General features: G+C 38.4%; 6 protein-coding genes across 8 annotated transcripts; 4 read left to right on the top strand and 2 right to left on the bottom strand.

The window, feature by feature from the left end:
• The first annotated feature begins 603 nt into the window (after window positions 1-603).
• Window positions 604-2,041, top strand: LOC111805934 (E3 ubiquitin-protein ligase RNF185-like). Of its 2 annotated transcripts, none has more exons than XM_023691235.1 (2): window positions 604-757; window positions 1,086-2,041. In XM_023691235.1, the coding sequence occupies exon 2, from the start codon at window positions 1,101-1,103 to the stop codon at window positions 1,791-1,793; it is 693 nt and encodes a 230-aa protein (XP_023547003.1). In that variant the 5' UTR covers window positions 604-757; window positions 1,086-1,100; the 3' UTR covers window positions 1,794-2,041. The 2 variants fall into 2 exon arrangements, with proteins under 2 accessions (XP_023547003.1, XP_023547002.1); XM_023691234.1 differs by having other exon boundaries at window positions 636-789.
• A 2,466-nt stretch (window positions 2,042-4,507) lies between these two features.
• On the top strand, window positions 4,508-5,707 carry LOC111805993 (probable galacturonosyltransferase-like 1). Its single transcript, XM_023691309.1, has one exon. It carries the CDS (start codon window positions 4,571-4,573, stop codon window positions 5,624-5,626), a length of 1,056 nt encoding a protein of 351 aa, XP_023547077.1. The 5' UTR covers window positions 4,508-4,570; the 3' UTR covers window positions 5,627-5,707.
• An 894-nt stretch (window positions 5,708-6,601) lies between these two features.
• Window positions 6,602-10,535, bottom strand: LOC111805992 (protein DA1-like). Of its 2 annotated transcripts, none has more exons than XM_023691307.1 (12): window positions 10,054-10,535; window positions 9,645-9,811; window positions 9,326-9,416; window positions 9,022-9,157; window positions 8,781-8,901; window positions 8,612-8,695; window positions 8,356-8,475; window positions 8,046-8,258; window positions 7,899-7,961; window positions 7,679-7,797; window positions 7,277-7,335; window positions 6,602-7,179 (listed from the first exon to the last, which is right to left on the bottom strand). In XM_023691307.1, the coding sequence occupies exons 2-12, from the start codon at window positions 9,756-9,758 to the stop codon at window positions 6,875-6,877; spliced, it is 1,425 nt and encodes a 474-aa protein (XP_023547075.1). In that variant the 5' UTR covers window positions 9,759-9,811; window positions 10,054-10,535; the 3' UTR covers window positions 6,602-6,874. The 2 variants fall into 2 exon arrangements, with proteins under 2 accessions (XP_023547075.1, XP_023547076.1); XM_023691308.1 differs by having other exon boundaries at window positions 9,645-9,784.
• Window positions 10,536-14,659: 4,124 nt separating this feature from the next.
• LOC111806033 (allene oxide synthase 1, chloroplastic-like) lies at window positions 14,660-16,613 on the top strand. Its single transcript, XM_023691365.1, has one exon. It carries the CDS (start codon window positions 14,735-14,737, stop codon window positions 16,343-16,345), a length of 1,611 nt encoding a protein of 536 aa, XP_023547133.1. The 5' UTR covers window positions 14,660-14,734; the 3' UTR covers window positions 16,346-16,613.
• Window positions 16,614-18,058: 1,445 nt separating this feature from the next.
• LOC111806098 (wall-associated receptor kinase-like 14) lies at window positions 18,059-20,635 on the bottom strand. Its single transcript, XM_023691454.1, has 2 exons — window positions 19,687-20,635; window positions 18,059-19,430 (listed from the first exon to the last, which is right to left on the bottom strand). Exons 1-2 carry the CDS (start codon window positions 20,516-20,518, stop codon window positions 18,154-18,156), a joined length of 2,109 nt encoding a protein of 702 aa, XP_023547222.1. The 5' UTR covers window positions 20,519-20,635; the 3' UTR covers window positions 18,059-18,153.
• A 5,008-nt stretch (window positions 20,636-25,643) lies between these two features.
• On the top strand, window positions 25,644-27,503 carry LOC111805068 (protein JINGUBANG-like). The gene is made up of 2 exons (XM_023689938.1): window positions 25,644-26,545; window positions 26,884-27,503. Exons 1-2 carry the CDS (start codon window positions 25,700-25,702, stop codon window positions 27,352-27,354), a joined length of 1,317 nt encoding a protein of 438 aa, XP_023545706.1. The 5' UTR covers window positions 25,644-25,699; the 3' UTR covers window positions 27,355-27,503.
• The last annotated feature ends 184 nt before the right edge of the window (window positions 27,504-27,687 follow it).

Here is a 27,687-nt window from a genome sequence, read left to right as displayed (position 1 = left end):
AATATTAAATTTAATTTTAAATAAACGACACCGACTTCTAAATTGGGTGATTTGAGGAGGCAAAGACGGTTGGTTTGGTGGGATCAAATTTATCACCATATTATTGTCTTTTGAAAATAAAAAAATAAAATAATTTTGTTTTATCTTTTTCACGTCAACTAATACCAACCCACAAGGGCATTTTTGTCATTATTTTGGTGACGATACTCAATTTATTCATCACCGACCTATGCTATTTTTTAAGGTCAGGGGTTCAAATTTTCGTATCTTTATACACCTTACAAATATAATATTAAACAACAATTTAAATAAGAGTTTTTTTTTTTTTTTTTTTTTNTCTAACCTTTGGTTAATTGGACACATTTTTTAAAACTATTTTCAAATAAATTAAATATATTAATTTTATAATTTTTATTTGGTAACGTGACGGAATATATTAATTACAAAATGTTGAGAATAGGTAATTTATCTAGTTTTATAGGATAAAATTGGTTTTATCCGCATATTTATCCCACTGCGAGTATAGGACAACTATACTCTCTTTTGCAGCCGTTAATAGTTTGAAGATATAATCAGTAATCTTATGACACGTGGGAACAAGTGGACGAGCAGGGTGAAAGTGTAATAGTCACGCAGTGAATATTGTTTATGGTACGGCCGCGAGAAGCTTCCAATTTCGAACGTATATTTTTTGGTTTCCGTCAAATGCGTTCGTCTTCGGTTTCAGATTTGTTCTTTGATCGATATCGGAACGCAGGTATCGAGTGGTTTGTTCTTGTTAATCAGTAGGTTCGTTTCATTTTTCCGATTCTTTTTGTAATTGTATCTTAATTTCTGAGTTTATTTTTAAGTTGGATTCCTTCCGTTGAATTTGATTCGCTTGGTCTCCGTTTGGGGACTTCTTCCTAGGATTCGAGATTATCTTGTATATTTGTCCTACTTGTATTGTTGTGCTGGTGGATCATTGTTATGATGGTTGATTCTCTTTAGATTTTCCAATTGGTTTCTGTTGGTAGAAGGATTTGTTCCGATTGAGTTTGTGGATTTTGTTCATCTCAATTTCGTGGTGTAATGTGATTAAATAGGTAGGGTGTGCAGATATGGCGAGCGGGTTTGGGGAATCGACAAGTAGGCAACCCCAAGGCCCTTCTTATTCCGATAACAATGGTGATGCTAGTAATTTTGAATGCAATATTTGCCTGGATTTAGCTCAGGATCCTATTGTAACCCTATGCGGTCATCTTTTCTGTTGGCCATGCCTTTACAAGTGGCTGCACATTCATTCCCATCCCCAGGAATGTCCAGTTTGCAAGGCTCTCATAGAAGAACAAAAATTGGTTCCCTTATATGGTAGGGGAAAGACATCGACCGACCCGAGATCGAAAAGTATTCCTGGAATCAATATTCCTAATCGTCCTGCTGGACAGAGACCTGAAGCAGCAGGCCCTCCCCCAGAACCGAATCCTTTTCCCCACAATGGGTTTGGATTCATGGGAGGTCTTGGCGGGTTTGCCCCAATGGCATCGACGAGGTTTGGCAATTTCACTTTGTCTGCGGCTTTTGGTGGTCTTGTCCCATCTTTATTCAACTTTCAGATGCATGGATATGCAGATCCAAGCATGTATGGTGCAGGTGCTAACGTTCCATATGGTTTTCCTAACATGTTTCATGGTAGCCATGGTCACGCCCATGGCTACTATCACCATCTCCGTCAAGGTCAGCAAGATTATTACCTGAAGCGGCTGCTTTTGTTTATTGGTTTCTGTGTTCTTCTTGCCCTAATCTGGCAATAGATGAAAGGAGGGTCCTTAAGGGCTTATATTACTTCGTGGTGTTTAGTGAATTCAGTCTCTAATGTAATAATTCAAAAAGATCTGCTATTACATTGCCTTGATATCTCATTATTCGTCCTGATTAGTCATACTGTTTGTTGAAATGGACATCGGCTTTTTGAGTTCGGCATGATGAACATCAGCTGACATGCTTATGCAATTGTATTTGAAGGTTTTCATTTACGCACATATATACACATTTACTTGCTGACCAACAAATGCAGTTACATGCAGATGAACAAGACATGCTCTGGTTGCTCAATCTCCCTAAGATGACTTGTTTGTAAGTGGTTTCTCAGGTGTTCGTTTTATGTGTTTCCTTTTTTATTTTTGGTCAATATAGCATATCCTGAGTTTTGATGAAGTTAAGGGGCAAATGGGGTTGCAGCTGCACATGGTATAAATATTACCTGAAACTTGGTTATTTAGTTGTTGTATCCATGTCTATTGTTCTTATAATTCTCCAATTCTTCAATTCCAGCTGTTAATGTTTGAATTTTAGTCTTGCACTAGCTTCATGCAACATTGACAGCATACTAAAGCAAGAAGCAGGATCAGGATCATTCCCTGTTACCGTGCTGGGAACCAGTAGTTCAAGATCCTTTTGGTTTAATTTATAGGGAACTAACTACCGGGAAGAGAGATCTTTGAGCTGGATGATGCTTGACCATGTTTATCTGAATAGTGGAGAGTAGAGATTCCATATTGGTTGGAGAGAGAACCCATTTTAGTTGGAGAGGAGAATAAAAGCATTCCTTATAAGGGTATGGAAATCTCTCTCTAGTAGACGCATTTCAAAATTGTGAGGTTGATTGCGATATGTAACGGGCCAAAATGGACAATATCTACTAGCGGTGGGCTTGGACTGTTACAAATCAGAGCCAGGCTCCGGACGGTGTGCCAGCGCAGCGAGAACGCTGGACCCCTAGAGGGGGTAGATTGTGAGATCTTACATTAGTTGGAGAGGAGAACAAAGCATTTGTAAGAGTGTGGAAACATCTCCCTAGTAGAAGGTTTTACAACTGTGAGATTGATGACAATACGTAACAGACCAAAGTTGATAATATCTACCCACGGTAGACTTGAGTTGTTACAAAGTACTTGCCATTGTTAGACTTGTATGATACGCTCAATTGTCTGAAGTTTTTTTTTTTTTTTTTTTTTTTTTTTTTTTTTTTTTTTTTTTTTTTTTNTATTGCTCATCTTTTGTTGGCCAGAGCATATGGAAATTATTCAGGATGTCTGTTTCTTAGATTTTTTCTAGAGGAGTCAACGGGGTAAGTTGGGGACAAAGGAAGGCCTCCGGCCGTGCTCCCTAGTCAATCCGGTTACCAAATTTTGTGGGGATTAGAACATGAAAGCTTGCCTTCCCCCTGCCCAAAATGGAGATTCTTGGGCCGTCACTGGTTGACATCCCTGCCATAGATGTAAAGAGTTTTCTTTNAATTATTTGTCTTATTTGTTTAGTCTCTGATAACGTTCACTTTATACATTGGGAATATATATTCATTGTATCTTTTCTTATGTGATTATTATTATTAAATTGACTAAATTTAACATTTATTAAAAGTAAAACTAAAAAAGTATAAAGGTTGGCCATTAATTTATAGTTTGTGGCAAAAAGTATATTATTATAGGCTTGAAAACTAGGGTGGCTAAGCTGTAATTACCTAATTCTCAGGTCTCTTTTAATATCATTTTATTCTTTTCATTTTCTGTTCACTACGCTTTTAGAACCACTTTTAAAAATCTTCTTCTTTAGTTGAATGATTGACTATTATTTTCGAAACTTTCTTCAATTTATATTGGAAACAAAGAAAATTAGTGAACAATATGATTTCTAACAATAGATTAAAGAAACCAGTATCAACTTAGACCCTGAATAAAATTATTTTTATTTGAGGAGCAAAGTATAATATGTTCTAAAACATAGGACATCTAAATTGATTAAAGTATTAGGAATAATTTTATATTTATCCTTCCTTGACTAACCAATTTTATTATTTTGTGATTTTGATTTAGTGGTAAAATTACATCACAAACAACGTCATCACGTGCTTATAAATTTAGAATATTAAATAATTTTTTTAAAAAAAGGTACCCACTACTCAACACCATGTGAATACGACATGTCGATTGTCACCTTTCTGGAAGAATGTTACGTGCATGTAAAAAAAGCACAAATATTACCTCCGCCTTTTACCCCCACCTACTTTTACTTACCCTTTTCCCTTCTGTGTTTGTTTTTTTAAGCCTTCAAAATATTCTCTCTTTTTTTTTTCCACTCTAAATTATAATTAACTAAATGTTATGATATTTAATAATTTTATAGAAGCCTTTAAATTGATATTAATATTTTTAACATTTTTCTTATCACAAATAGATTAGTAAATATTGACTATTTCAAATTTATTAAAGTCCCAAATTAGGAAGGAGAGAGATGAAATATTTGACATTAAAACTCAAGTTAAATTATTATTTATTTTCAATTTAAATTTAAATATAATATAAATAGTTTTAGAAGTTATTTATTTATATACAAAACTCAACGAGAATTGTTTTAATTTTTAATTTTTAATTTTTAATTTTTAATTTTTGTGGAATATTTTGTGAAACCATATTTGAAAGCTAAAGCAACTCACCACCGGCCCGTCCCTATCTCTCTCATTCTCACCTTACTCATAAAACCCATCTTTTACATTTCCTACTTTCCTCAATCATTCTCGCCGCCCGCCGCGATGTTCGAACCACCACCACCTCCGCCGCCGCCCTCCCTTCTCTTCCTTTTCTTCTTCTTCTTCTTCATTTCGTCCATAACCGCCGCCGATGCCATTGCTGTATTCAAGGAGGCCCCCCAATTCTATAACTCCCCGGACTGCCCCTTGGTCGTCACTGGCGAGGAAAACGGTAACCGACTTTGCTCATACGACGGCATCCACGTGGCGATGACATTGGACACCGCATACATCCGAGGGTCCATGGCGGCCGTCCTCTCCGTTCTGCAACATTCCACTTGCCCCCAAAATGTAATATTCCATTTCGTTTCCTCTGCCTCTGCAAACGCGTCGGATCTACGCGCCACAATTTCCTCCTCCTTTCCATACCTGAAATTCCAAATCTACCCGTTCGACGACGACGCCGTGTCTCGTCTGATCTCCACCTCCATCCGATCGGCTCTGGATTGCCCTTTGAACTACGCGCGTAGTTACTTGGCCGACCTCCTTCCTCTCTGTGTCCGTCGTGTCGTCTATCTCGATTCCGATCTAATCCTCGTCGACGACATCGCGAATCTCGCTAATACCCCTCTAAACGATGCCGTTTTAGCCGCCCCGGAGTACTGCAACGCCAATTTCACCTACTATTTCACTCCCACATTCTGGTCCAATCCCTCTCTGTCTCTCACCTTCGCCAATCGCAACCCCTGTTATTTCAACACCGGCGTCATGGTCATCGACCTCGCCCGGTGGCGCCTCGGCGATTTCACCGCCAAAATCGAGGAATGGATGGAGCTTCAGAAGCGGATAAGGATCTACGAGCTGGGATCTCTGCCGCCATTCATGCTCGTTTTCGCCGGAAACATTGCCCCCGTGGACCACCGCTGGAACCAACACGGTCTCGGCGGTGACAATTTCCGGGGACTCTGTCGAGATCTACACCCCGGTCCAGTGAGCCTACTGCATTGGAGCGGAAAGGGGAAGCCATGGGCCCGGCTCGATGCGAACCGGCCGTGTCCATTGGATGCTTTGTGGGTCCCTTATGATCTGTTGCAAACTCCATTTTCATTGGAGTCTTGATTAGTTGAAGCTCCTCGAAACGGCCTCGTTTTTAGGATTACAGAGGAAGGCGACGGCTGTCCGGAGAAGGTACGATTGTCCGGCAACACAGAAATTATGAATTTTCAAAATGGGAAATGTTGAGCTTAATTTTGAGGTAAAAAATAATAATAATAATAATAATAATAATAATAATAATAATAATAATAAAGGATAACAGGAGACTTAATATTTGAGAAGATACACAGAATCCGTATGAATTATCTGTATAATTGTATTCAAAAGCTTGTATAGTTCACGTTTTTCATTTTCTTATAAACATTTTTAAATAAAAAAGAAAATTGGTCATAATGCCACTGTATTGCCCCCTCTAATTTCCCAATAATAAATACTTTTCCACCATTAATTCTAATTAATTGCCTCCCACATTTTTTTTATTTTTTATTTTTAGTCATCAAATAATTAAAATATATATATTTAGAACCATAGGAATGGGATTAGTCAGTAAATAAATAAGAATGTGGTAAGTGGTAACTCTCAGAGTTGGGTGGTGAGAGACACTGTTTGGCTGCAGGCTAAATCATATCTATTATCCCGGATTACGCACTCTTAACTACCGCATCCAAACAATACTTTTCGTCTAAGCTATGAAAGAAAGAACCTTTTGGGCTTCTTTTGGGCTCCTTTTGGGCTTGGGTGGCGCTTTCATGGGCTTTTCTGTCTCAGTTTTAAGATCCATGGGCTTCTCTTTACCATTATATTGGGCTGGGCTTCTACATATTATGCTCAGCTTGATATTTTAGTATATTGGGCTGGGCTTCTGGTTCTTACAAACAATTTTCTTTTTCTTTTTTTCTTTTTTTTTTTCTCTCTTTATATTTTTCTAATTTTACTTTTGGTATTATGTTCATCATAGCTATGCAAAAAAGGAAAATTTAGGATCCTTTAAAGCCACGCCGAAGAGTACCCAGGTCCGTAACATGCGAGGATCTAAAATTCGCAAATGGGTTTGAAGAATTGGATCTCCACCCTGGTATGACATTGCTCGTGTCGTTCAGAAGCAACAACGGTGACTATTGTCGTATGGCGAGCGTGATCAATACAATGGTAGAAGAGAGGGAGAGACAAATGTGAAACTATAAGCATTAAAATAAATGAATCTAATTAACTTACTCATTTGGCCTTAGCTGTAAATATGGAAGGCCAAGAAAAGAAATGAAGAAATGAAAAGAATCGAAATGGTTTAAGGAAGGGAACAGATGTCCAGTTTCAATGAGGAAAGGTTCCAGTCATTTGAATATGATCCAGAGTACTCCGAAGACCGTATTTGTTCACAGCCATCTGCCCAGCCCTGAATCCATCTCCATACACTGGGGACATGTCTGACTCTATCTGATGTTTAAACAACTCCCCAAGTTTTCTCTCAAATTTAGACATTCTTTTTCCAGCACCCGAGTACGAGGTCGACGCGACATTGTTGTAAGCTTGGCTAGACGTGAGCTCGGCACTCAGCCACATGTGTGCTAGAACTTGACAGATACCTTCTTCGACGTCTTGACTTAGAGTTCGAAAACCTTTGAAAACCATTGTATCAGAATATCAAACAACAGAACATGGATATAGAGTGTTGAGGATTATTTTTTTGTCTAATCCAAATGAAATAAAACGCACCTTTAAGACGTAGCCATGCGTGCATCATCTCGTGAGCTAAAATCGACCCGGTAAGCAACCTGTGAACGTCAAGAATCCCAGATGGGTAAGACACACAAGAACTAATATTACCATTATGTCAGTATTTTGGATCCTGCTCTAAATTTGTTGCTTAAAAATTGCACATAACGTAGCTGCTAAATGCTCCATACAATAAATAAGCAATCGATGGTTCTGATACTATTTGTAACAGCTCGAGCCCACCGCTAGTAGATATTTTTCTTATTGGGCTTTCCCTTTTCGGACTTCCCCTCAAGGTTTATAAAACATGTGTGCTGGAGAGAAGTTTCCACACCCTTATAAGGAATGCTTCGTTCTCCTCTCCAACCAGCGTGGGATCTCAAAATGCAGATTATTACATACCTAGGAAGACCAAACAGGATCAGAATTGCAGTGACCTCACAATGGCGTGTTAATTTGTAGGGCTCTGACATCGTGCTCGTTGCTCGATTTCCCCTTTCATATCTAGGCCGCCTAAGAACCTGCGAGTTTTTAGATGAGTTGAGTTAAGTCTCTAGTTTTTTGTGCTTTGATCAATGAACAACTTGGTTCATAACCCAAAAAAAGGAGGACAAATTCTTACAGTGCTGATGGTTTGTTCCTCTGAAAGACACAGTCCTCTTGTCTCGGGGATATGATAATGACCCTAACAAGGACAACAAAAATCAACACAGATTCCCAATACTTACTTAAGAACCAAACATTACAGCTAAAGGGGTTGTTTAGTTACATGTTTTTCGCCTTCTCTCGCTTCGTTTAGTGCTTGCCTTTCGACCAAAAGCAACGGAACATCCTGCTCTACTTTCATATTCAAACTATCATAAAATGCTTGTATCTCGCAATACAGAGGTTGACATTCGTTTGTGTCCATGATCGTAGAGTCGAGACACTCGAGGCAAAGCTTTCGACCATCATGAAGTGAAATATACTTAACGTCTCGTGGCTGGTAAATACAAAACATCCAACACTTCGGTCAAGAATTTATGGAAATCAAGATTTTCTTGAAGAACTTAGAGACAGACAGTATTTCGACCACTGACCTCCATTCGTTCACAACTGCAACATCGAGGAGTGGCATCATATTCGTGAGACGGGCAGTATTTCTGTATCCAGAAAGGGTGCGCCCTATATTCAATAAGACCAGTAGGATTTGTTGGAATCTGTTCATGAGACACATATCCCAAATCCCAACACCAATTGACTATGAGTACATATTTGATGAAAAACATAGAATGCTCACTCTTTTACCAGACAAGCTCATGAAAGCAGCTGAGTTAAAAGTTAGAAAGTACTTACAAAGTGCTTGCAAACATCACATTTTGGGTGATAACTCTCCTTGTAGCAAGATTTATGATAAGGAAAATTCCCAGATGTAGAAAACTATAAGAAGGAACGGTAACGTCTTGTCAGCTAGAGCCACGAAAAATACGTTTAACTCTGGAATGATGCAGATAACATTGTTCACCTCATAGTCTGATATCGGGACGTTGCAAGCACGACAACGGAAACATTCTGGATGCCAAAATGAATTCAGGCAGCTCAAGTAACGTCCATAGCGAATCTCATTATAGCAGCCAGCACATATCCTAACAAGAATCAAGACTTCAATAAAGAAACGAAAAGGTTCACAAGCACGAAGGTCTCGAAATTTTGTGTTCTTAGCAATTAAATAGATTCAAAAGCAGAAGAAGTTGATATTGAGGTACCTGGAACCAAATTGATATTGAGGTAGATAAGGTTGATATGCATTTCCGCTTGTATATTGTGGAGGAGGCTCAAAGTTGAGGCTTTCTTGTACTGCTTTGGCTAGCAGTTCATCTTCTTCCAATTGATAATCACGATCTATCAAGAGTTTCAAGAACTAACACATTATAGTGTATCACAATATACAAATCGTCTTCGAAACAACCTAAGACGTGTATGTGTACCACTAAAGTATCGGACTCCCATGTGCCAAATCCTATATTCTTGTGTAAATTAGACATAGGAACATGAACACACTGCACTCACCAATCACATTATTTGCCTTCTGACTCTCTTCTACAAGAGAAAGTGCTATTGCACGATCGATGTCTTCGTTCTCGTTTTCGGACCATAATCCCTGTTATCAAATTCCCACCACAGTACGTTAGAATGGCGAGGTAATGAGATAGAAGATTCAACGAAACTCAGGAGTTTCAACATTAAAAATAAGTCCACTGCTAATAGATATTGTCCTCTTTGGACTATAGGAAGAGGTTTCCACACCCTTACGAGGAATGCTTCGTTCCCCTCTCCAACCGATGTTGTTGGCTCAAAAAGAGATGATTGTAAGTAGTGTTCCCATCACCTCCGAAGTCGAGGGCAGACGAGAATTTGGATCCTCCTCGAGCTCGGTTTGGTAATTCCTTCCAGTTATTTTATCTCCAGATCCAACTTTCAAAATTTTGCTTAGCCAACCCATGGCGTTTACTCTTATCTGCCTCTTATCTGCCCATGATCAATCAAAAACTTTACCTGGGAAAACCGCAGCCAATAAAACGATGAAAGAAAAGCACATAAATATAGGCATGGATCCTTCAGTATATCCCTCTAATCGTAAGTTTCAGCTATACAACAATCATCAAATCAATACAACCATTTAAACCAATACGAAATTCAAACAAGAACAAATCTCCACAAAAGAAAATACCAAATCCATCAACATCCCTAAAATATGGTTGAAATTGAATTGGTTGTTTGAGATGAATGTAACTCACCTCCAGAAATCAACGAAGAAGCTGCAAAAATGGCGGAAGCAGGAGAGACCCAGATAAGAAAACGATCCCAAATCGCTAAAAGAAACCCAGAATTACGCAGTAATCAGAGAATCCAATCCGTCTGGTAAGCGAAGAAAGTATTGAGGTAGGAAAAAGGAGAGCGATATAATTGAAGAAATCAGGTAATTTTGTAAATAAAACAGAGAGAAAGAAGAGTTGAAGGCTATTCTAACATTCATACATCAGCAAAAGGAATACGGCGAAGCAGACACGCAAAGATGGGTTGAGAAATTCAAAGTCAAAGAATGGGATTTAGGCGTATTAACCCAAACCCAATAGGGAATGACGAAGGAACATCAAACCCAGTTGGGAAAAATCAAAGAGTTTAATGCTTAGAAGACATATATACAACGTGGGGGCCCCAACCACAATAAACCCCAAAAGGGTTCTAAGAGAAGAAAGCGTAAAGAAAGGGGAAAACAAAGGAAATAATGGATAATTTCTTCCTATAATGTCGCCTACGCTTACAATTACGAGAAAAAAAAGGGGGAAGAAAAGGTGGGAAAGTCGGCGGATGATCCCAAAAGATGGATTCATTTCTTCAACAATTAGGAGAGATCATAACAATTTCCAGAAAGATTGAAGTAAAAAAGTGGAAAAAGTTGAGAGATTCTTCAAAAAAAACGGTGGAATTCATGAAGGATTCGAAGCCCAGTGGCTACTACGAACAACAGAGTTCGATTCCAAGTCGAAGGATATTAATTAATGATTAAGAAACTTGGAAATTAGGCAAAATCATGGCGCTGTCGGGTTCTTTGACTTTTGTGTTGCCAACTGTTTGACTATTTCAAGCTCTCTTGTAACTTTTTCTTTTTACTCCTTTGTGGAGGGGAAGAGTAACCACAATTTCCAAAGATAAAGAAAAAGATAAATTTTTTCTACATATTATTGATAATGCCTACCGAGTCTCGTGAGGGATTTTGAAGTTCCACGGCTGTATATTCAATTGTACATGTGTGAGCGAGCCACTTGTACTTGAGCTCGAGAAATATTTTTATATTGACTATCTTTTACTTATGTCTTGCAGTATAGACAGACTATCAATCAAGTCTCAAATGAGAGAAATCTTTTCACGAGGATACGAGTGAATTCTCAAAATAGTTTTTATTGAGAAAAAGTAGAGTTAATGATGATTATCATACACGTATAAAAAATTATGATTTTCGTCATTTGTATTAAATCTCTGCGAGGCTCGAGCAATTTAATGAAAGGATGTTATGGGAATAATTTAAATAAAAAATTTTGGTTTGAAAGATTTAGGAGAGATTTGAAAAAGAATGGACAAAATTTATAAAACGCATGAAAAATATATACCTTAAAGATTCCTTTAATTTACTATATTTGAGGATTGAGTTGACCATAAATTAAACGGTCAATTTAAAATATTATTTTTACTAATTTTTAAACCATGTTATTTGACGCGTGGCAATTGATTTTTAATTGTCAATAGTGACGGCTTGAAGTAAAAATTATTTTAAAATCTTGACTTCATGGCTTTCCGGACTTGTTTTCACACCTTAAATAATTTGTTTTTCATGCTTATTTTCTTTTATTTATTTTTTGCATTAGAATTATTAGCCAAATTTCAAAATTGTTTCATGTTTTTGCGACAAGAATACAAGGTGTTAGAGGGACAGCCACATCAGTTGAATGTAGCTCTTGTTATCTCGTGATCAGACTGTTACGGTTGTTACGTGGGCATCCCGATGTGCGAGGTCTCATATCGGTTGTAGAGGGAACAAAACATTCTTTATAAAGATATAGAGAATTTCTCTAACTCGATACGTTTTAAAATCTTTAGAGAAATCCAAAAAATGACAATATCTGGACGGTGGACTTGGATAGTTACAAATAGTATTAGAGTCAGACATCTGGGGGCAGACTGTGAAATCCCACCTCAGTTTGATAGAGAAACGAATCATTCTTCATAAAGAGTGTGGAAACATCTCACTAATAGACGCATTTTAAAAACTATGAGGGGAAGCCTGGAAGAGAAATCCTAATAAACTTAGGTACTTACCTGATGAAAGCGGAAAGCAAAACCATGGACGCATACATGATGGAAGCAGAAAACAAAACCAACCCTGTAAGATCCTACATCGGTGGAAGAGAATAACGAAGCATTTTGTTGAAATTTCTCACCAGTAGACGCATTTTACAACTGTGAACCTCACAGCTATACGTAATAAGCCAAAACAAACAATATCTACTAGCGACGATGGGCTTAGGCTATTACGAACTTTCAACGACTCGTGATCTAATTGGAATAGCCTAAGCATATTCTCACCAACTTTGGTTTCTACCATTTTGGTAACCAGAAAGGAGAGTTGGTCAGCACCTGCACCTCTAATTGCCCCTCCCTCCAATATGTTTAACCCTCCCAAGAACTCATGGAGATGAAGAAGAGGCCGTCATTTGGTGTGCTTTTTTAATACCAACCAAACAAGCCGGAAGATTCAAACCATATTTTGGTCGGAATTTGGCCGGCCGTGATGATGAGGTGGCACAGTGGAATTCAACCTTCTGTGGAGGTCAGAATCGATTTGGGGACTACCGGGAAGTTCGGGAGTATGATGGTCGGCGCCGGGATAACGAATACGCACGTGGCAGAATGGACGGTGAATTATCCATCCAAACGGCGGACTAAATTTTGACAGAAAAGAAAACGGTGATAGGGCCCATTTTATGGACGGAGCCCAATCCAGTTGCTTTCATAAGGGCCCAAATAGATCCGTCGGAAATTTGGACGTGCGCTTTATTGCCTTAAAATAATACATTTTAAAAAAAGGTATTTAAAAATATGGTATTTTGTTTTTCCAAAAAAATAAATTGTAAATATATCTTTTTCAGGAAAATCATTTATCACAATTTAAATCACTAAATTTTTTAAATTAAAAAAGACAATAGTTTATTTGGAATTTAACAATATTAAAATAAAATAGTATTTAATTTTTTTCACTTCATTTTAAATTTAGTGGAATATTTGATTGCAAACTCACTCAAAACAAAATTAGTAAAATGGAAAATATTTAGTTTTAAATTAGGCATGCTAAAAGTATTTAATTTACAATTATCATATTCTAAGCAAAATAATATAATAATATAAACAGCCTGTTACAAATCTCATATGCGAATCCAACCATACACATAATATATACTTTTAAATAAGAATATTACCATTTTCGAAAATCTTCCACGTGATCCATATCCAAAGTTTTTAGATTTTTTTTCCCTTTTTTTGTTAAACAAATTATTGATTTCGTCTTTATCTTTTAGATTTAATTCATTTTATTCTTCATTCTTCAAAAAAAAAAAAAAAAAAAAAAATAGTTACATTTCATATGAATCATATTTTTATTTTTATATTATATATATAAAAACCAATTATATTTAAAGGTTATTTTTACTTCAATGGTTAATTTTTCACTAATTTTACATGGGGAATCTTAATCAAATGAAAATTTACGAAATCTCGTGAAATAAATAAAATAATTAAGTAAATGAAATTATTTAATTGTGACAAAATGTTCTTAAATAAATTTGGAATAGAATGGAATTAGAGAGGGATTTTTTGGAGGATTTGTTTATTAATAATAAATTAAAACACGTGAAAAATAAATGTTGGTCAAAACACGGCTGGGTCCCACGCATACACCCCCAGAACGAACCAGCCTAACTTGCCACGTCACCCCCTTTTTTTCCCTTAAATTTTTCGTGTTATTTTGCCGCCCAATTTTAGTTCCACGTCGTGTTCCTATTCACTTTTTTTTTTTGTCTATTAAAAAAATATTGGATATAAATTAAATTCAGTAATATATTTAGATTCTAAAAGAAAATTAAAAAACATAATTAGTTTAATTGGGAATTAATTTGTTTGGGGTATTTTTGTTGTCTAGGGAATAATAAAAATCAATGATATTGAAAAATAAGGTGAAAATGGAAGAATGAGAAAGGTATTATAGGAAGACCGAGCAGGAATGTTTGAAATTAAATTAACCTATGATTTTAAAAACATATTTTAACTTAAAATTAATTAGAATTTTAAAAAGGTCCATAGTCCACCCTTTGAGGAGAATATATTCTTGTACCACGAAAATGCCACTCAATTTCGTCCTTGCCGTTCTTTGGTCTACCATGTCACCTAACCACAACCTTTCTTGAATCCTAAGTAATTTCATTATTACCCGTCTTTGCATTTTCTACCATTTGGGGGACAAAATCTAATGAGGACCAAAAGTGCATTCTTTTTAAATTAAATCAAAATGATATCAAAGCTAGACATCAAACAATGTGTCAGCGAGTACTTTAAGATTTTAAGAAGTGAGATTGTGAAATTTCACAGGAGAGGAAAGGTCGTGAATAAGTATGTTTTGTTTAGAAGGAGGAAGGTGGTGGTGGGTAAATATTAAGCTTAATTTTTAATTTGAGCTGGCGGGTTAGTCAAAGAACGAAATGCGTGTGAACAAAAAATTCAATTCAACATACATTTCACGACTCCATGTGTAGCTGACCTTTTCCCTTGACGAATTACATATAAATAGAGGCAAAACCCCTTTCCTTCATTGCTCACAAACAAAACACAGCGCCATTTCTCCAACAGTTTCCGAGAAATTGAGAGACAATGTCGGTAACATCCATAACCCTCCCTTGTCCTCAACCCCACTCGCGATTCCCGTCGCAGAAAAAGCCTCTCAGATCTCGTTCTAACCTTGGGTTTCCTTCCCGACGCCTGATCTACGCCGCCGACGGAGTCTCCTCCTCCTCTTCTTCCTCGCCCCCATCCTCTGTTCAATTGCCGCAGCGGATTGCTCCGACTCCGGAACCGACGAAGCTTCCATTGAGGAAGATTCCAGGCGACTATGGCCCGCCGGTGTTCGGAGCGTTGAAGGACCGACAAGACTATTTCTACAATCAGGGGAGAGAAGAGTATCTCAAATCTCGGATGCTTCGCTACGAATCCACTGTGTACAGAACCAATATGCCGCCGGGTCCATTTATCACCAACGATTCTCGAGTTGTGGTTTTACTCGACGGCAAGAGCTTCCCTGTTCTCTTCGACAATGCTAAAGTTGAGAAGAAGGATCTCTTCACCGGAACTTACATGCCTTACACAGAACTCACCGGCGGCTACAGAGTTCTCTCTTATATTGACCCATCTGAGCCCGATCACGAGAAGCTTAAACAGCTCATCTTCTTCCTCCTCAAGCACCGCCGTGATAAAATTCTCCCCGAATTTCACTCTACTTTTTCCGAGCTATTCCAGACTCTGGAGAAGGATTTGGCTGCCGTCGGCAGAGCAGAGTACAATGCTCCCGGTGAACAAGCGGCGTTTAATTTCTTGGCTCGGTCCCTCTTCGGCGCTAATCCAGTCGATACCAAATTGGGTCGAGACGCTCCGAAATTGATTGCGAAATGGGTTCTGTTCCAGCTCGGCCCTGTTCTCAGACTCGGCCTCCCTAAGGTTGTCGAGGAGCTCCTCCTCCGCACGGTCCGGCTTCCACCGTCGCTGATTAAAGCCGATTACCGGCGGCTGTACGACTTCTTTTACCAATCGTCGGAGGCGGTGTTTGAGGAGGCGGATAGATTGGGGATTTCGAGGGAAGAAGCTTGCCACAACTTGCTCTTCACCACGTGTTTCAATTCATTCGGAGGGATGAAGATTTTCTTCCCCAATATGATTAAATGGATCGGACGTGCCGGAGCGAATCTCCACACCCAATTAGCAAGGGAGATTCGTACCGCCGTGCAAGCCAACGGCGGGAGAATCACGATGGGGGCCATGGAACAGATGCCGCTAATGAAATCCGTAGTGTACGAAGCATTCAGAATCGAGCCGCCGGTTCCGGTTCAATACGGTCGGGCGAAGAAGGACCTAGTGGTCGAAAGCCACGATGCGGCTTTCGAGATCAAAGAAGGAGAAATGATTTGTGGGTTCCAACCATTCGCAACCAGAGACCCGAAAATCTTCGACAGAGCCGACGAGTTCGTGCCTGATCGGTTCACCGGCGACGGTGAGAGGTTGCTGAAACACGTGCTATGGTCAAACGGACCGGAGACTCAATCGCCGACGGTTCAGAACAAGCAGTGCGCGGGAAAAGACTTCATCGTGTTCATCTCTCGCCTCCTCGTCGTCGAATTCTTCCTCCGATACGACTCCTTCGACATCGAAGTCGCAAACTCTCCGTTGGGCGCCGCCATCACTGTAACTTCCCTGAAAAAAGCAAGTTTCTAAGAGGAAAGAAAAAAATAACCGTCGGGTTAAAAATAATTACGCGGGTTAATTCTTTTTAGAGGAGAGAGAAAGAACTGTATAGTTAGTAATAGAAAGTAATGGGATTAGAAAGATAAGAGGAGTGTGGGCCCCACCACTTTATAAGACCCAATGAAAGGAGATCCACGTGGGCCCCAAAAGTGGGTGTCATTTTCAAGATGTAGATTGTCAAGTTATCAATATATCTACCAATAAATCTGTTCCAATGTGATTAAATCTTTTCTTTTTATATTTCTTTCCATGCGATCATTTATTTTATTATTATTATTTACTTCGTCATTTAACATTTTTATTATTTATAAAATTCCAATTAAAATATATAATTTAGTTTTACTTCGTACTTATATTTATAGCTCTCCAATTTAAAGAAAAGTAAATACATAAATAAATGAAATATATAATTTAAAAAGAGGTGAGGGTGGGAGTAAGATATTCCTCCATGGTTCCTCCTTTTGGGCGCACGATCATGTGTCGTTGCCAAAAAGAGATGAAAAATATCATATTTTTTTAAATGAGAATTTTAGAGTCCTTTCGTTCAATAATTACAAAAATATTTTTTCCAAAAAGAAATAATAGTAGAGTTTTTACTTTAGGTATATTTTTAATAAATAAAATAAAATAAAAATAAAAACGAGGGAAATTCAAATGATATTTTTAATCTAGACCGAAAATGAGGTTGAGTTTGGTGGTGAATTGAATGCTTGTTCTTTTTGTCCAAAGTTTACTTTTTTCAAAAGTGGGGTCCTCCTCAAAGAAATAAATTAATTAATAACTTTTTAAATTTTTGTTATAAATCTATTGAATATTAGCAAATTGAGACATATAATATTGGCATGCAAAATAAACATGGTTTGAATGATAGCCATACTTTTTCATTTAAATTATGAATACTGACGACAAAAAAAAAAAAATTAAATGCTTCTTTAATTGAAATGTCAATAATTATTTATAATAAAGATAATTGAGAGATGAAGACAGGTTGGCGGAGAATTTATTTCGGTTCTTCAAACAAGCCGGTCCAAAGCCTGAGGGTCGCGTCGTTTTGTTCCATTAGGGCGGTTCAATTTAATCCTAAAAATTGACCCACTCAATAGTCAAATATTGACAATAATATTTATTTAATTTTCAATTTAAAATGTTAGGAATGGTTGGAATATTCAAGGTAATAATTAATTTTAATAACTTACCAAACTGTTTTTTTTTTTTATCTTTTATAAATGAAAACAAATTCAACTGTACATTGACATATATTAAAATTAATATCCATATATAAATGAACGTGAATGAGATAATGACTATTTTAAAATTTAGTTGAAATAGTTGAAAATGTAGAGATGAATTCTACTAGAAAATGTCAAATTTAGGCAAAAAGATGATAGGTTGGAAGTGATGAAAACGTACCATTATTGTGTTTGGTGTGTCTTTAACATGTTAATTGTGGATGAAACATCATTTTATTAGCTTTGTAGAGTTGTGGTATGATAAGGACGTTGATTTCAACTACGAGCTAATAAATTCAAGCTCACTGAATCATAGTCATGGACTTGCAATCTTTCGTTTTGTGTTCTAAATCATTCAATTTTCGCAATAAATCAAAATGACAAGTTTTAGTGATAAGGAATCTATACGAGAGAAAATAAGATTCATATTATTTTGTTAATCAAATATATATGCCAAAAATATTCGTTTGAGATTGGAATAAATCATTAATAATTTTGGATATGAACTTAAACTATATGAAATTGCAAATAAAAAGAGCGAAACTGGGATCATAGAGGGATATTATTTAACAAACTACTCGAACACGGTGAGCTCTGTTCACTGAGCCATGAATCTTCGACCGAGCCTCTTGAAAAGTAATCCCCACCTCCATGGCTAGACTTCCAGCTTCCACTTTCAACTATTTCCTTACATTTCACTCCCCCTTCATCCCACCGGCTCCGCCGTATCTCCTCCAGCTCCGCCGCAACCTCTACCATCGACGGTCTTACATCCCGATTAAACGCCAGGCATCTGAACGCCACCTCCCCCACCTTCTCCACCGACGAACTTCCCCATTCGTCTAACTCCATCTCCATTAACGGGTCAACAATTTCTCTCAGTTGCCCATTTCCGATCCGATCGACTGCCAGACCGGCCAAATTGACCTCGTCTTTCGGCCGGCAGAAATCCACCACTTTCATGGCGGTGATCAATTCGACAAGGACTACGCCAAAGCTGTACACGTCGCTCTTGTCGGAGAGATGAAAATCCTGATGGTACTGTGGATCGAGATATCCCGGTGTCCCCTGAGGCGCCGTGGAAATGTGGGAAATTTCGGCCATCCCCAATCTCGAAAGCCCGAAATCCGCCACTTTCGATTTGAGATTATGATCAAGTAATATGTTACTGGATTTAATGTCTCTGTGGAAGATCGGATGGTTAATTGCAGAATGGAGATGAGCGATTGCATTAGCGGTTTCGACGGCGATATTGAGGCGGACAAGCCAGGGGAGGCCGGTGCCCCTCTGTTTTTGTAAATGTTGGAACAGAGTGCCGTTGGGCATGAATTCGTAGACGAGGATTTGGTCGCCTGATTCCATGGAGCAGCCAAGGAGGCGGACGAGGTTAGGGTGGCTGACAGAGGAGATGAGGTTGATTTCGTTTAAAACTTGTTGGATTGTGTCGGGGTCTCGATTTTTTAGGCGTTTAATTGCGACCCATTCGCCGCGTAATTTCCCGACGTAGACGGAGGCGTATGCGCCGGTACCGAGGCGGTAGTCCTCAGAGAAGTTATGGGTGGCCTTTAGAATCTCTTTGTAGGTGTAGAGGTGGATGGTGGATACGCCGGCGCCGGTTGTGGCTTCTGCGAGGCGGCGTTTGGTGATTTTGTTGAGGTGAATAGATTTGAGATTGGAACGACGGCGAATGAAGCAGCAGAATAGAAGGAGAGTAACGAGGAGGAAGGCTCCGGAGACTATAGTTCCGACGAGGACGGCGGTTCTTGTGGCAGTTGTTGATGTTCCGCATTGGGCGAGAGTGTACTTAGTGGCATGGCAATTTGAAGCTGTTTGGGGAAGAAGATGAACAGATTAATGAAATTTGGATAATTTATAATATTAAATTCCAACAAATTAGTTGGATTAATTACTTTAAATTATAAAATTAAACAACTAATTAATAGTCAACCAAATTAATCCCACCATATGAAGAAACCATACCCCGAAATTCATCATGATTTTTTGACTTTAAAATCATCACGCGCAATAAAACAAACAAATAATAATAATAATAATAATCGCAAGTGGGGGAAAAAAACCAACCTTTCCGGCAGCCAGTGCCGGTCAAATACCCATCGCCGACCAACCCTTCCCGGCAGCGGCACCGGTGAGACAGCTTCCCGTCACTCGGCGATATAAGCTCCGTACAGTTAGCATCTTTATGGCAGGACTGGCGGCAGGGTCCCTGCAGCCACCAACCCAGATCCACCGTCTGAATCTCCAGAGAAATTCCAGCAGAGGTGTTGCTGTTGAGCGCCTCCGCGGAAATGGAGGAGAGAAGGTAATCGCAGTTGGTTCCGGTGAGGTTTTTGAAGTCCAAGAAAGCGACGGAAGCGGTGTTGTTTTGGGTGTAGCAGCTTATGCTAGTGCGATTAACAGAGCAATCGGGGGATTCGAATTTGGTCTGAACCATCGTGGTGGGTAAAAGGCAAGTCGAAATCGGAGACGAACAGTTTTGTAAAAGAATGGCGTTGTTGGCCGTTGGGGCGTAGTGGGGGCTGAAGAATTGGCGGATTGTGTGCAAACGGCGGTTGCATTTGGCTTTGATGACGACTTTGATGTGGTCGGAGTTGATTAATTGGACAGGGAATTCCCCGATCGTGGCGGCGCCGTCGTGATTGCAGTCCAAGCGGATTGCGCAGCCGGCGGAGAAGCCGAATGGGTAGGGAAAATCGTATGGGGTGTGGTTGGGACTGCATGATTTTGAACATTCAGCCGCTGCTTTGAGTATTAACGCTAGAAGAAGTAAAAATATTGGTGTTTGGATTGAATTTTCTGGGAAATTGATGAATTTTCTTGGCATTTGAGAATGTGCTTGATGGAAAATGGATGCTAAAGCAAGAGGAAGGCGGAAGAGGGAAAGGGTATCAACCATTGGCTGTTCATCCCAATCCTATATATTTTTTAAAATTCAATGAGTGAAATTTGGACAACAGATTTGTCAATCAAGCTTCAATATTTGATTAACTAATAAATAAGCTGTCTTTTTTTTTTTCTTTTCAATATTGTATGGACATGTCAAAAAAATTGCAGAGGAACCATTTCTAACCCTCCTTGTTTCGGATTCTAATGGAGATTCGTAATCTAGATCCGGCACTTGATGACTCAATATTTTTCTACATTTTTTTTCGACACAATCATTCCCCTCTCTAATCCTCACTGTTTTAACACATGACTATTAGGGAGAGATTTAATCACTGTTATCTCTCTAATCCATATGAGATCTAACAATTCACCCCTCCTCTTGAGGACGTTTATACCCCTCCTTGGGGGTGAGGACAACCCTTCTAAGAAATGTTTGGTTCCACTATTTAATCGAGGTGGGATCTCACAACTATTGACACCGAGTCTTTTAGTAAATCTTCACTAACATGTATTATAATAAATAAATAAAATGAAGGTCCCTCAGACTTAGCCATTCACCTACTATATTCTTTATTAAAATATTGACAAGAGTGTTCACATGAGAAGACGTTTAAAAACGAAGAATTTAAAAGCACAACATCCACACTTATAGTTGTTTTTTTTTTCTTTCTACTTGGTAAATTATTTCTAATATCCAAGCTAAAATTGGTAAGAGATCTCGATGCATAATCTTGAATCATCCATCGTTCTATCAATAATTGAGAAAACTATGAAATATAGACAAATCATAAATTCCAATCTAAAAAATTCGATAACCTAGCTTGAATGGACACTCAAACACTCACATCAATAATGCATTATTGATAAAAATGATCAAAATGCTCGGTGGGCTCCCCATTGATTTCTTGTTTGATTTGAAATGTCTATTCTATCCCTCAATGCCCGATACATCATTTTCAATTCTTCATCATAATGATTTGATAAATAGTAAAAGAATCCATATATTTTATGTGTTATAAACATTAGTTTTTTAATAATACTTTAGATTAAACATGATATAACCTAAATTGCAACAACATATTAATGTAACAAACAATAACGTCCTATTTTTTCTATTTATCTTTAAAATTGAAATGTAGCAACCAATTATTAGATAGGGTTGGTATGAAATATATAATTTAATCTTTTTTTATAAAAAGAATGAGATAAAAACAAATATTCCGGTGCACGCTATCCACAACAGAAACAACAAGAAGTCAAAAAGTCAAATTGTATTTTACACGTGTACTTGGAGTAGGTCCCACTGGTCGCCCGTGATTTTAATTAATTAATTAATCAATCAATAAATGTCTGGTAGTGGGGCCTGTCGTGTTTGACATTGACTACCGAATTGAACTTGAAAATCTGTCTTGTTTTCTTTTTTCTTAGAGAAAAATCAAAGTAAAAAGTAAAACCCTTTTTTAATTTTTTTTTATTGTCCTTTTCACATTGTTAATAATTCCGCGTAAATTCAGGGGCTGTCTGTGTTATTTTTATTTCTTTGTCATGTCATGGGCAGTTTTGTAATTATGTGGTTCTGGGCCACCTCCACTTACCTTCCATAATTTCCAACTTTGGGCCTATAGTTTTAAAAAATAATTGGATTAAACTAAATTAAATTTTAAAAAAATTTCCATTAAATATCTAAAATTTTAATTTTGTGTTGAAATTTATCATTTAAAAATTTATGAACAAAATAGCTAAATTTATAATTACAGTATAATTATTCTTTCACACGAGAAACACTCTAATCTAAACAATATATATATATTTTAATAATGACTCAATTACAATGCAAGGGAAGAAGGAGTTGGTCTAGAGTGAAGTGAAGGGTTCGTCCACCCATTTTCTCTGACGTGTCTCGTCGGTTTTGTCGGCGAACGGTGAGCTGAACAGAGCTCCAACCACCGCCTGGAACTTATTAACACGCTTCCGATGCCGGATCCGCCGCAGCACCACCGCTTTCTCCAAACTGACTTGGGTGGAGCGGGAAGACTTCACCATAATATGCCTCGTCACATCTGGGCCCACCGCCGCTGCCTCCGTCTCCATCTCCATCTCCGCCTCCTCTTGAGCTCCAGCGATGTTGTTCTCGACAGAACAAGGGTGAGGTGACATAGCCGCCATGGTTTTTGTGGGTAACGGTCAATCAGAGTGAGAGTGAGAAAGAAGACGAATTGGGAGAAGTGGGTGTCTTATAGGTGGGGACAGTAGGCGGTAGTTGAGGCGGTGGTATTGGGAAACGTGCGGCAGAAACCGACGGCTGATCAGAATCAGGGTTCTGAATCCGGCCGGATTATATTTTTTATTAAATAGGAAAATCGAGAGGGGACAAGGAGATTTTATAATCTGCAAGTGGAATATTTTTCACTTATTTTATTGAATTTATTTTGTATAAACGAATATAAGTTTAATGGCCTTTTTTTTATTATTATTCTTATTATTATCCATGGAATCCCCTTTTATAATTAATTTTGATTTTTAATAAACCAAATATCACGTTTATTCTTTCTTTAATATTTAATTTTAGAGGTCGGTCCAAACTTGATGGGCCGAATGTTGGGCCCATAGACCTTTTCACCCTGTTTGGCCCATTAATACGTCCAACAAATATCCATTAATTTTAATGGGGACGAGAATGGATTTATTGATTTAAGATGTCCTGTCCTTCTGGTGACATAATTTTAAAAATTAAGCCACGTGTGGGATAGGTGTGACCACAAGGCTGCGAGTGCGAATTCGACAGGTCTCCTCCCGTACGACGATACTAAATGAAAAGAAAGCTCCACAACGACATGTCGTTTTCAGTTCTCGATCAGCCACGTGTCGCCTCTCATGAAAGGTTGACCTGGGTACTATTAAGGCTGTGCTGGCAAATTTCCCGTTAAGGTTGGTGCGATTATTGTTTGGTTTCCACTTCGGGCATCCAACTCAGCGTCAACGACAAGCTCCACCCCAATTTTATTATTCTTTATTTTTACACTCATTTTTCCCTATCTTAATTGTTTTATATTAAAATTGACCCGTTTTAATAGGTAAGAACAATTTTTACTCTAAGAAATAAATAACATGAACATATTACAAAGTAAGATAATGACATAAAATTGTCGAAGAATATTCCAACCAGAAAAGAAAATAGATAAATTTTAAGTCGGAGAATAATTTAAAATAATTGAATTAAATCCTATTATGATTGTACGAGTAATGATGGTGGCATTGAAAAAAGTTAAAGAGCAAAGAACGTTGAATGCCAATGAAGAAAAAAAAGGCTTTGAAAGGCATTGGATTAGAAAGGAAAAATGGGTTATTGGTTTTAAGTTAATATGTTTGGATGCCAAAGTGACACCTAAAATTCCACCCAAATCAAAAGAAAAGGTGACGAGGAGTGTCCTTTGGAGTGTATGAGAGATTTGTAAGGTAATAGTGAATGCCCTGAGAAGACAGGCAATTTGGTTGCGACGTCATTGGTTCATGGACATTCCTTCGCCCATCTCATATATCATCTCTTCTAATCGCTCCTTGTCTTGTCCTTACTCCAAACCCATTTCTATTTTTATTATAATTTTAAGTTTCATTTTGTTCCTATACGTTATTTAATGTGATTGCTACAGTACTGTTGTCATATTTATACTTGTCATACATGGTATTTCTTGAGTTAAAGGGTATTTATATGTGTTGAGTTCATCCCGTTAAGATATTTTTAGATATGTTGTAATCTCTTGACCAAACCCAAATAAATTGATAATCCAACTCAATCCGTACACGTTAGGTTGGGTTGTGTAACGGCCCAGATCCACTGCTACCAGATACTATCCTATTTGGGTTTTCTGTCAAGGATTTAAAACGCGTTTGCTAGGGGAAGGTTTTCACTCCCTTATAAAGGGTGTTTTGTTCTCTTCCTCAACCAATGTGGGACATCACAATCCACCCCTTTTAGGGCATAGTGTTCTCGCTGACACTCTTTCCTTCCTCCAATCGATGTGGGATCACCCCCAAATCCACCTCCCTTTGGGGCCCAATGTCCTTACTGGCATGCCGCCTCATGTCTACCCCCCTTCGGGGAACAGTGAGAAGGCTGGCACATCGTCCGGTGTCTGGCTCTGAGAAGGTTGACGCGTTTTAAAGTCTTGAAGGGAAGCCCGAAAGGGAAAGCTCAAAGAAGACAATATCTGCTAGCGGTGGATCTGGGCTGTTACAGGTTGATATCAACTGTCACGATCGTAATTCTTCAACCATGCAGTGTTGTGATCTTGACACACTCACGACAAGTCTTAAAGGGGAACTCAAGCACCATTCATATTTTTCGCCCCGTTTAGTGGCTACATCGAATCTTAGGCGAGATTTGCCTTCACTAACTGAACATCACTTGTTCAACCACACACGTCGTTCATACATGCATGTACAATCGTTGCGACACAACAACGTTGCATCTCATTGTTACCTCGATTCCCAAAAACACGACGCATACATTGTGATGTTATCCTATGTCTCGGGACACATCGATTACCCTGGTTTATTAAATTTTGTTGAAGACTCCAATTTCCTTTTGATGTTTACCATATTAAACCATACATGTTCTCTCCACTCAGACGCAGCCCTAACTTTTACTTTCCCTCTTATTTTAAACCCATTGCATCACCACTTTCATTTCCTCTCCCCCACACTATTAGTTCATCCAATTTAACCCTCTTTTTTAATTAATTAAATAAATATCACCCGAAATGTAATTCACTATTTATAAAAACAATTGGATGGCTGTATTTTTTTATATCGCCAACTCTAATTATATAATTAAAAAAGAATTAAAAAGAAAAAAAAAAGTGGCAATCCACTCTAACCACACAACAATAAAAATTAAAAAATATTTTTAAAAAAAATAAAGAAAAGAAATGAGAAATTGAGAGAAAGTGGAGTATAATATAAAAATGGGGAGTAATATTCTTATTTAATGATTTCTTTGGGCACTTAATTTCAATTATTGACTTAATTTATTGTGTCTCTTCCTTACACGTGTCACTATCTTCTGCCTCAAATCTTTTTCTTCCATTTTATATAATCCCTTAGTCTCATGCAATCTCCCAACGCCTTGATTTTGATTTGTTCTTCATTTTCCTCTTAATTTCTATTTCTGAGTTTGCGTTCACATTGCCACATGAAAACACAAGGGATGTTCATCCATACCACCAATTTTACAAATATGAAATTTCGTAATTTTCTAACTGAAAATTCCGATCTCAAAATCTCCATGGTAATCGACGACGATGGCGATTTTCCGACGCCGGCTAGTTCTGATTCCGCCAATAGCCGGCCGAGTAGCGACGGTTCACCACCGATATTTTCGCCGTGGAATCAGACTTATCCCCTGACGAAATCTCCCTGTTTTACGGAATCCAAAAACGGCGACGTTTACTGGAATAGTAGTAGTAATAAGAGTAGTTCTCTCATTGGGTCTCTTGTTCGTGAGGAAGGTCACGTGTACTCGCTGGCCACCGCCGGCGAGCTTCTCTACACCGGCTCCGACAGCAAAAACATTCGTGTCTGGAAAAACCTTAAGGAATTTACTGGGTTTAAATCGAGCAGCGGATTAGTTAAGGCGATTATAATCTCCGGCGAAAAGATCTTCACCGGTCACCAGGACGGGAAAATTCGCGTCTGGAAAGAGACTCCGAAGAACCCAAGTGGCGGTTACCGGCGGGCTGGAACGCTGCCTGCTTTGAGAGATGTACTGAAAAGCTCCATTAACCCTCAAAACTACGTCGTTGTGGGACGGAACCGGAGCCGGCTTTGGTTCAAGCATGCGGATGCCGTGTCGTGCTTGTGCTTGAGCGATGATAAGACGATATTGTACTCGTCTTCTTGGGATAAAACTATGAAGGTATGGAGAATTTCAGATTCCAAGTGCCTTGAATCACTTACTGTCCACGACGACGCCGTGAATGTCATCGTCGCGGCTTCCGATGGCTTGGTCATTACCGGCTCCGCCGATGGCACCGCCAAGGTAACAATTAATTGGCAAGATTTAATTAAATAATAATATGAATTAAATCAAATTAAGCTCAAACATTATAAAAATAAATACATTAATGATTCAATGTATAGTTTAATTTAGGATCTGTTATCTTTGTGGGTTAGGTGGTGATTATATTCTAATTTGGATTAATTATTTTTAATTAGTTCCATGTGCTTTGTGTTTTTCTTTTTTTTATTTGTTTCCCAATTTATTTATAATTTTCTGTTTAAAATTCTCTCAATCATTTAGTGAAGTAAAATTTAATTTTTTAAAAAAAGTATTATTAACTAAGTTTATAAATATAATTAATCTGTTTTTCTTAATAGGTATGGCGGAGGCAACATGAAGAAGAGAACGACGCAACAAAACACACATTGGAGCAAACGTTGGTGAAGCAAAACAGTGCGGTGACGGCGGTGGGAGTCAACGCCGCCGGTACGGTGGTGTACTGTGGATCCTCGGATGGGTTGGTCAACTTCTGGGAGAGGGAAAAGCGGTTGACTTATGGTGGAGCCCTAAAGGGGCACAACCTAGCAGTTCTCTGCCTGGCGACGGCCGGGAATTGCATGGTACTCAGCGGTGCGGCGGATAACACCATATGCGTGTGGCGGAGAGATGGGCTTTTCCACACGTGTGTATCGGTGCTGACGGGTCATACTGGACCCGTTAAGTGCTTGGCTGTCAAGGAAGATCCTTGCCGCCGGTGTAAAGATGGCGGTCGGCGGTGGATTGTGTACAGTGGTAGCCTGGACAGATCGGTGAAGGTGTGGGGGGTTTCCGACAGCCTTGGCGGCTGACGATTGGAATCTGGATATCGGGCAAATGGCAAGGTGCCACGTGGGTGAAACCATATCATTAGTTTGTATAGTTTGCATGTAGGTGTCATGACAGGTGGAAAATGTCATGATTTTCGAAAGAAAAATAGCGACAAATTCGTTATTACCAATAGTTCTTGAGCATTATATCTGCTTTCAAGTACTTGATTGAACTCAAGACTATTCAATCCTAAATATAGTGAAGTTACAGATTTGCCCTTCAACTCTTAACCAAACTTTAGTTAATTTGGTCGATTTGTTCATAACATCATTAAATGCGACACGTAAGCACTAAACATACTTCCGACCTTATTA

The sequence above is a fragment of the Cucurbita pepo genome, chromosome LG11 (assembly GCF_002806865.2).
Source record: "Cucurbita pepo subsp. pepo cultivar mu-cu-16 chromosome LG11, ASM280686v2, whole genome shotgun sequence".
NCBI lineage: Eukaryota > Viridiplantae > Streptophyta > Magnoliopsida > Cucurbitales > Cucurbitaceae > Cucurbita > Cucurbita pepo.
This window is presented reverse-complemented; position numbering and strand designations above follow the sequence as displayed.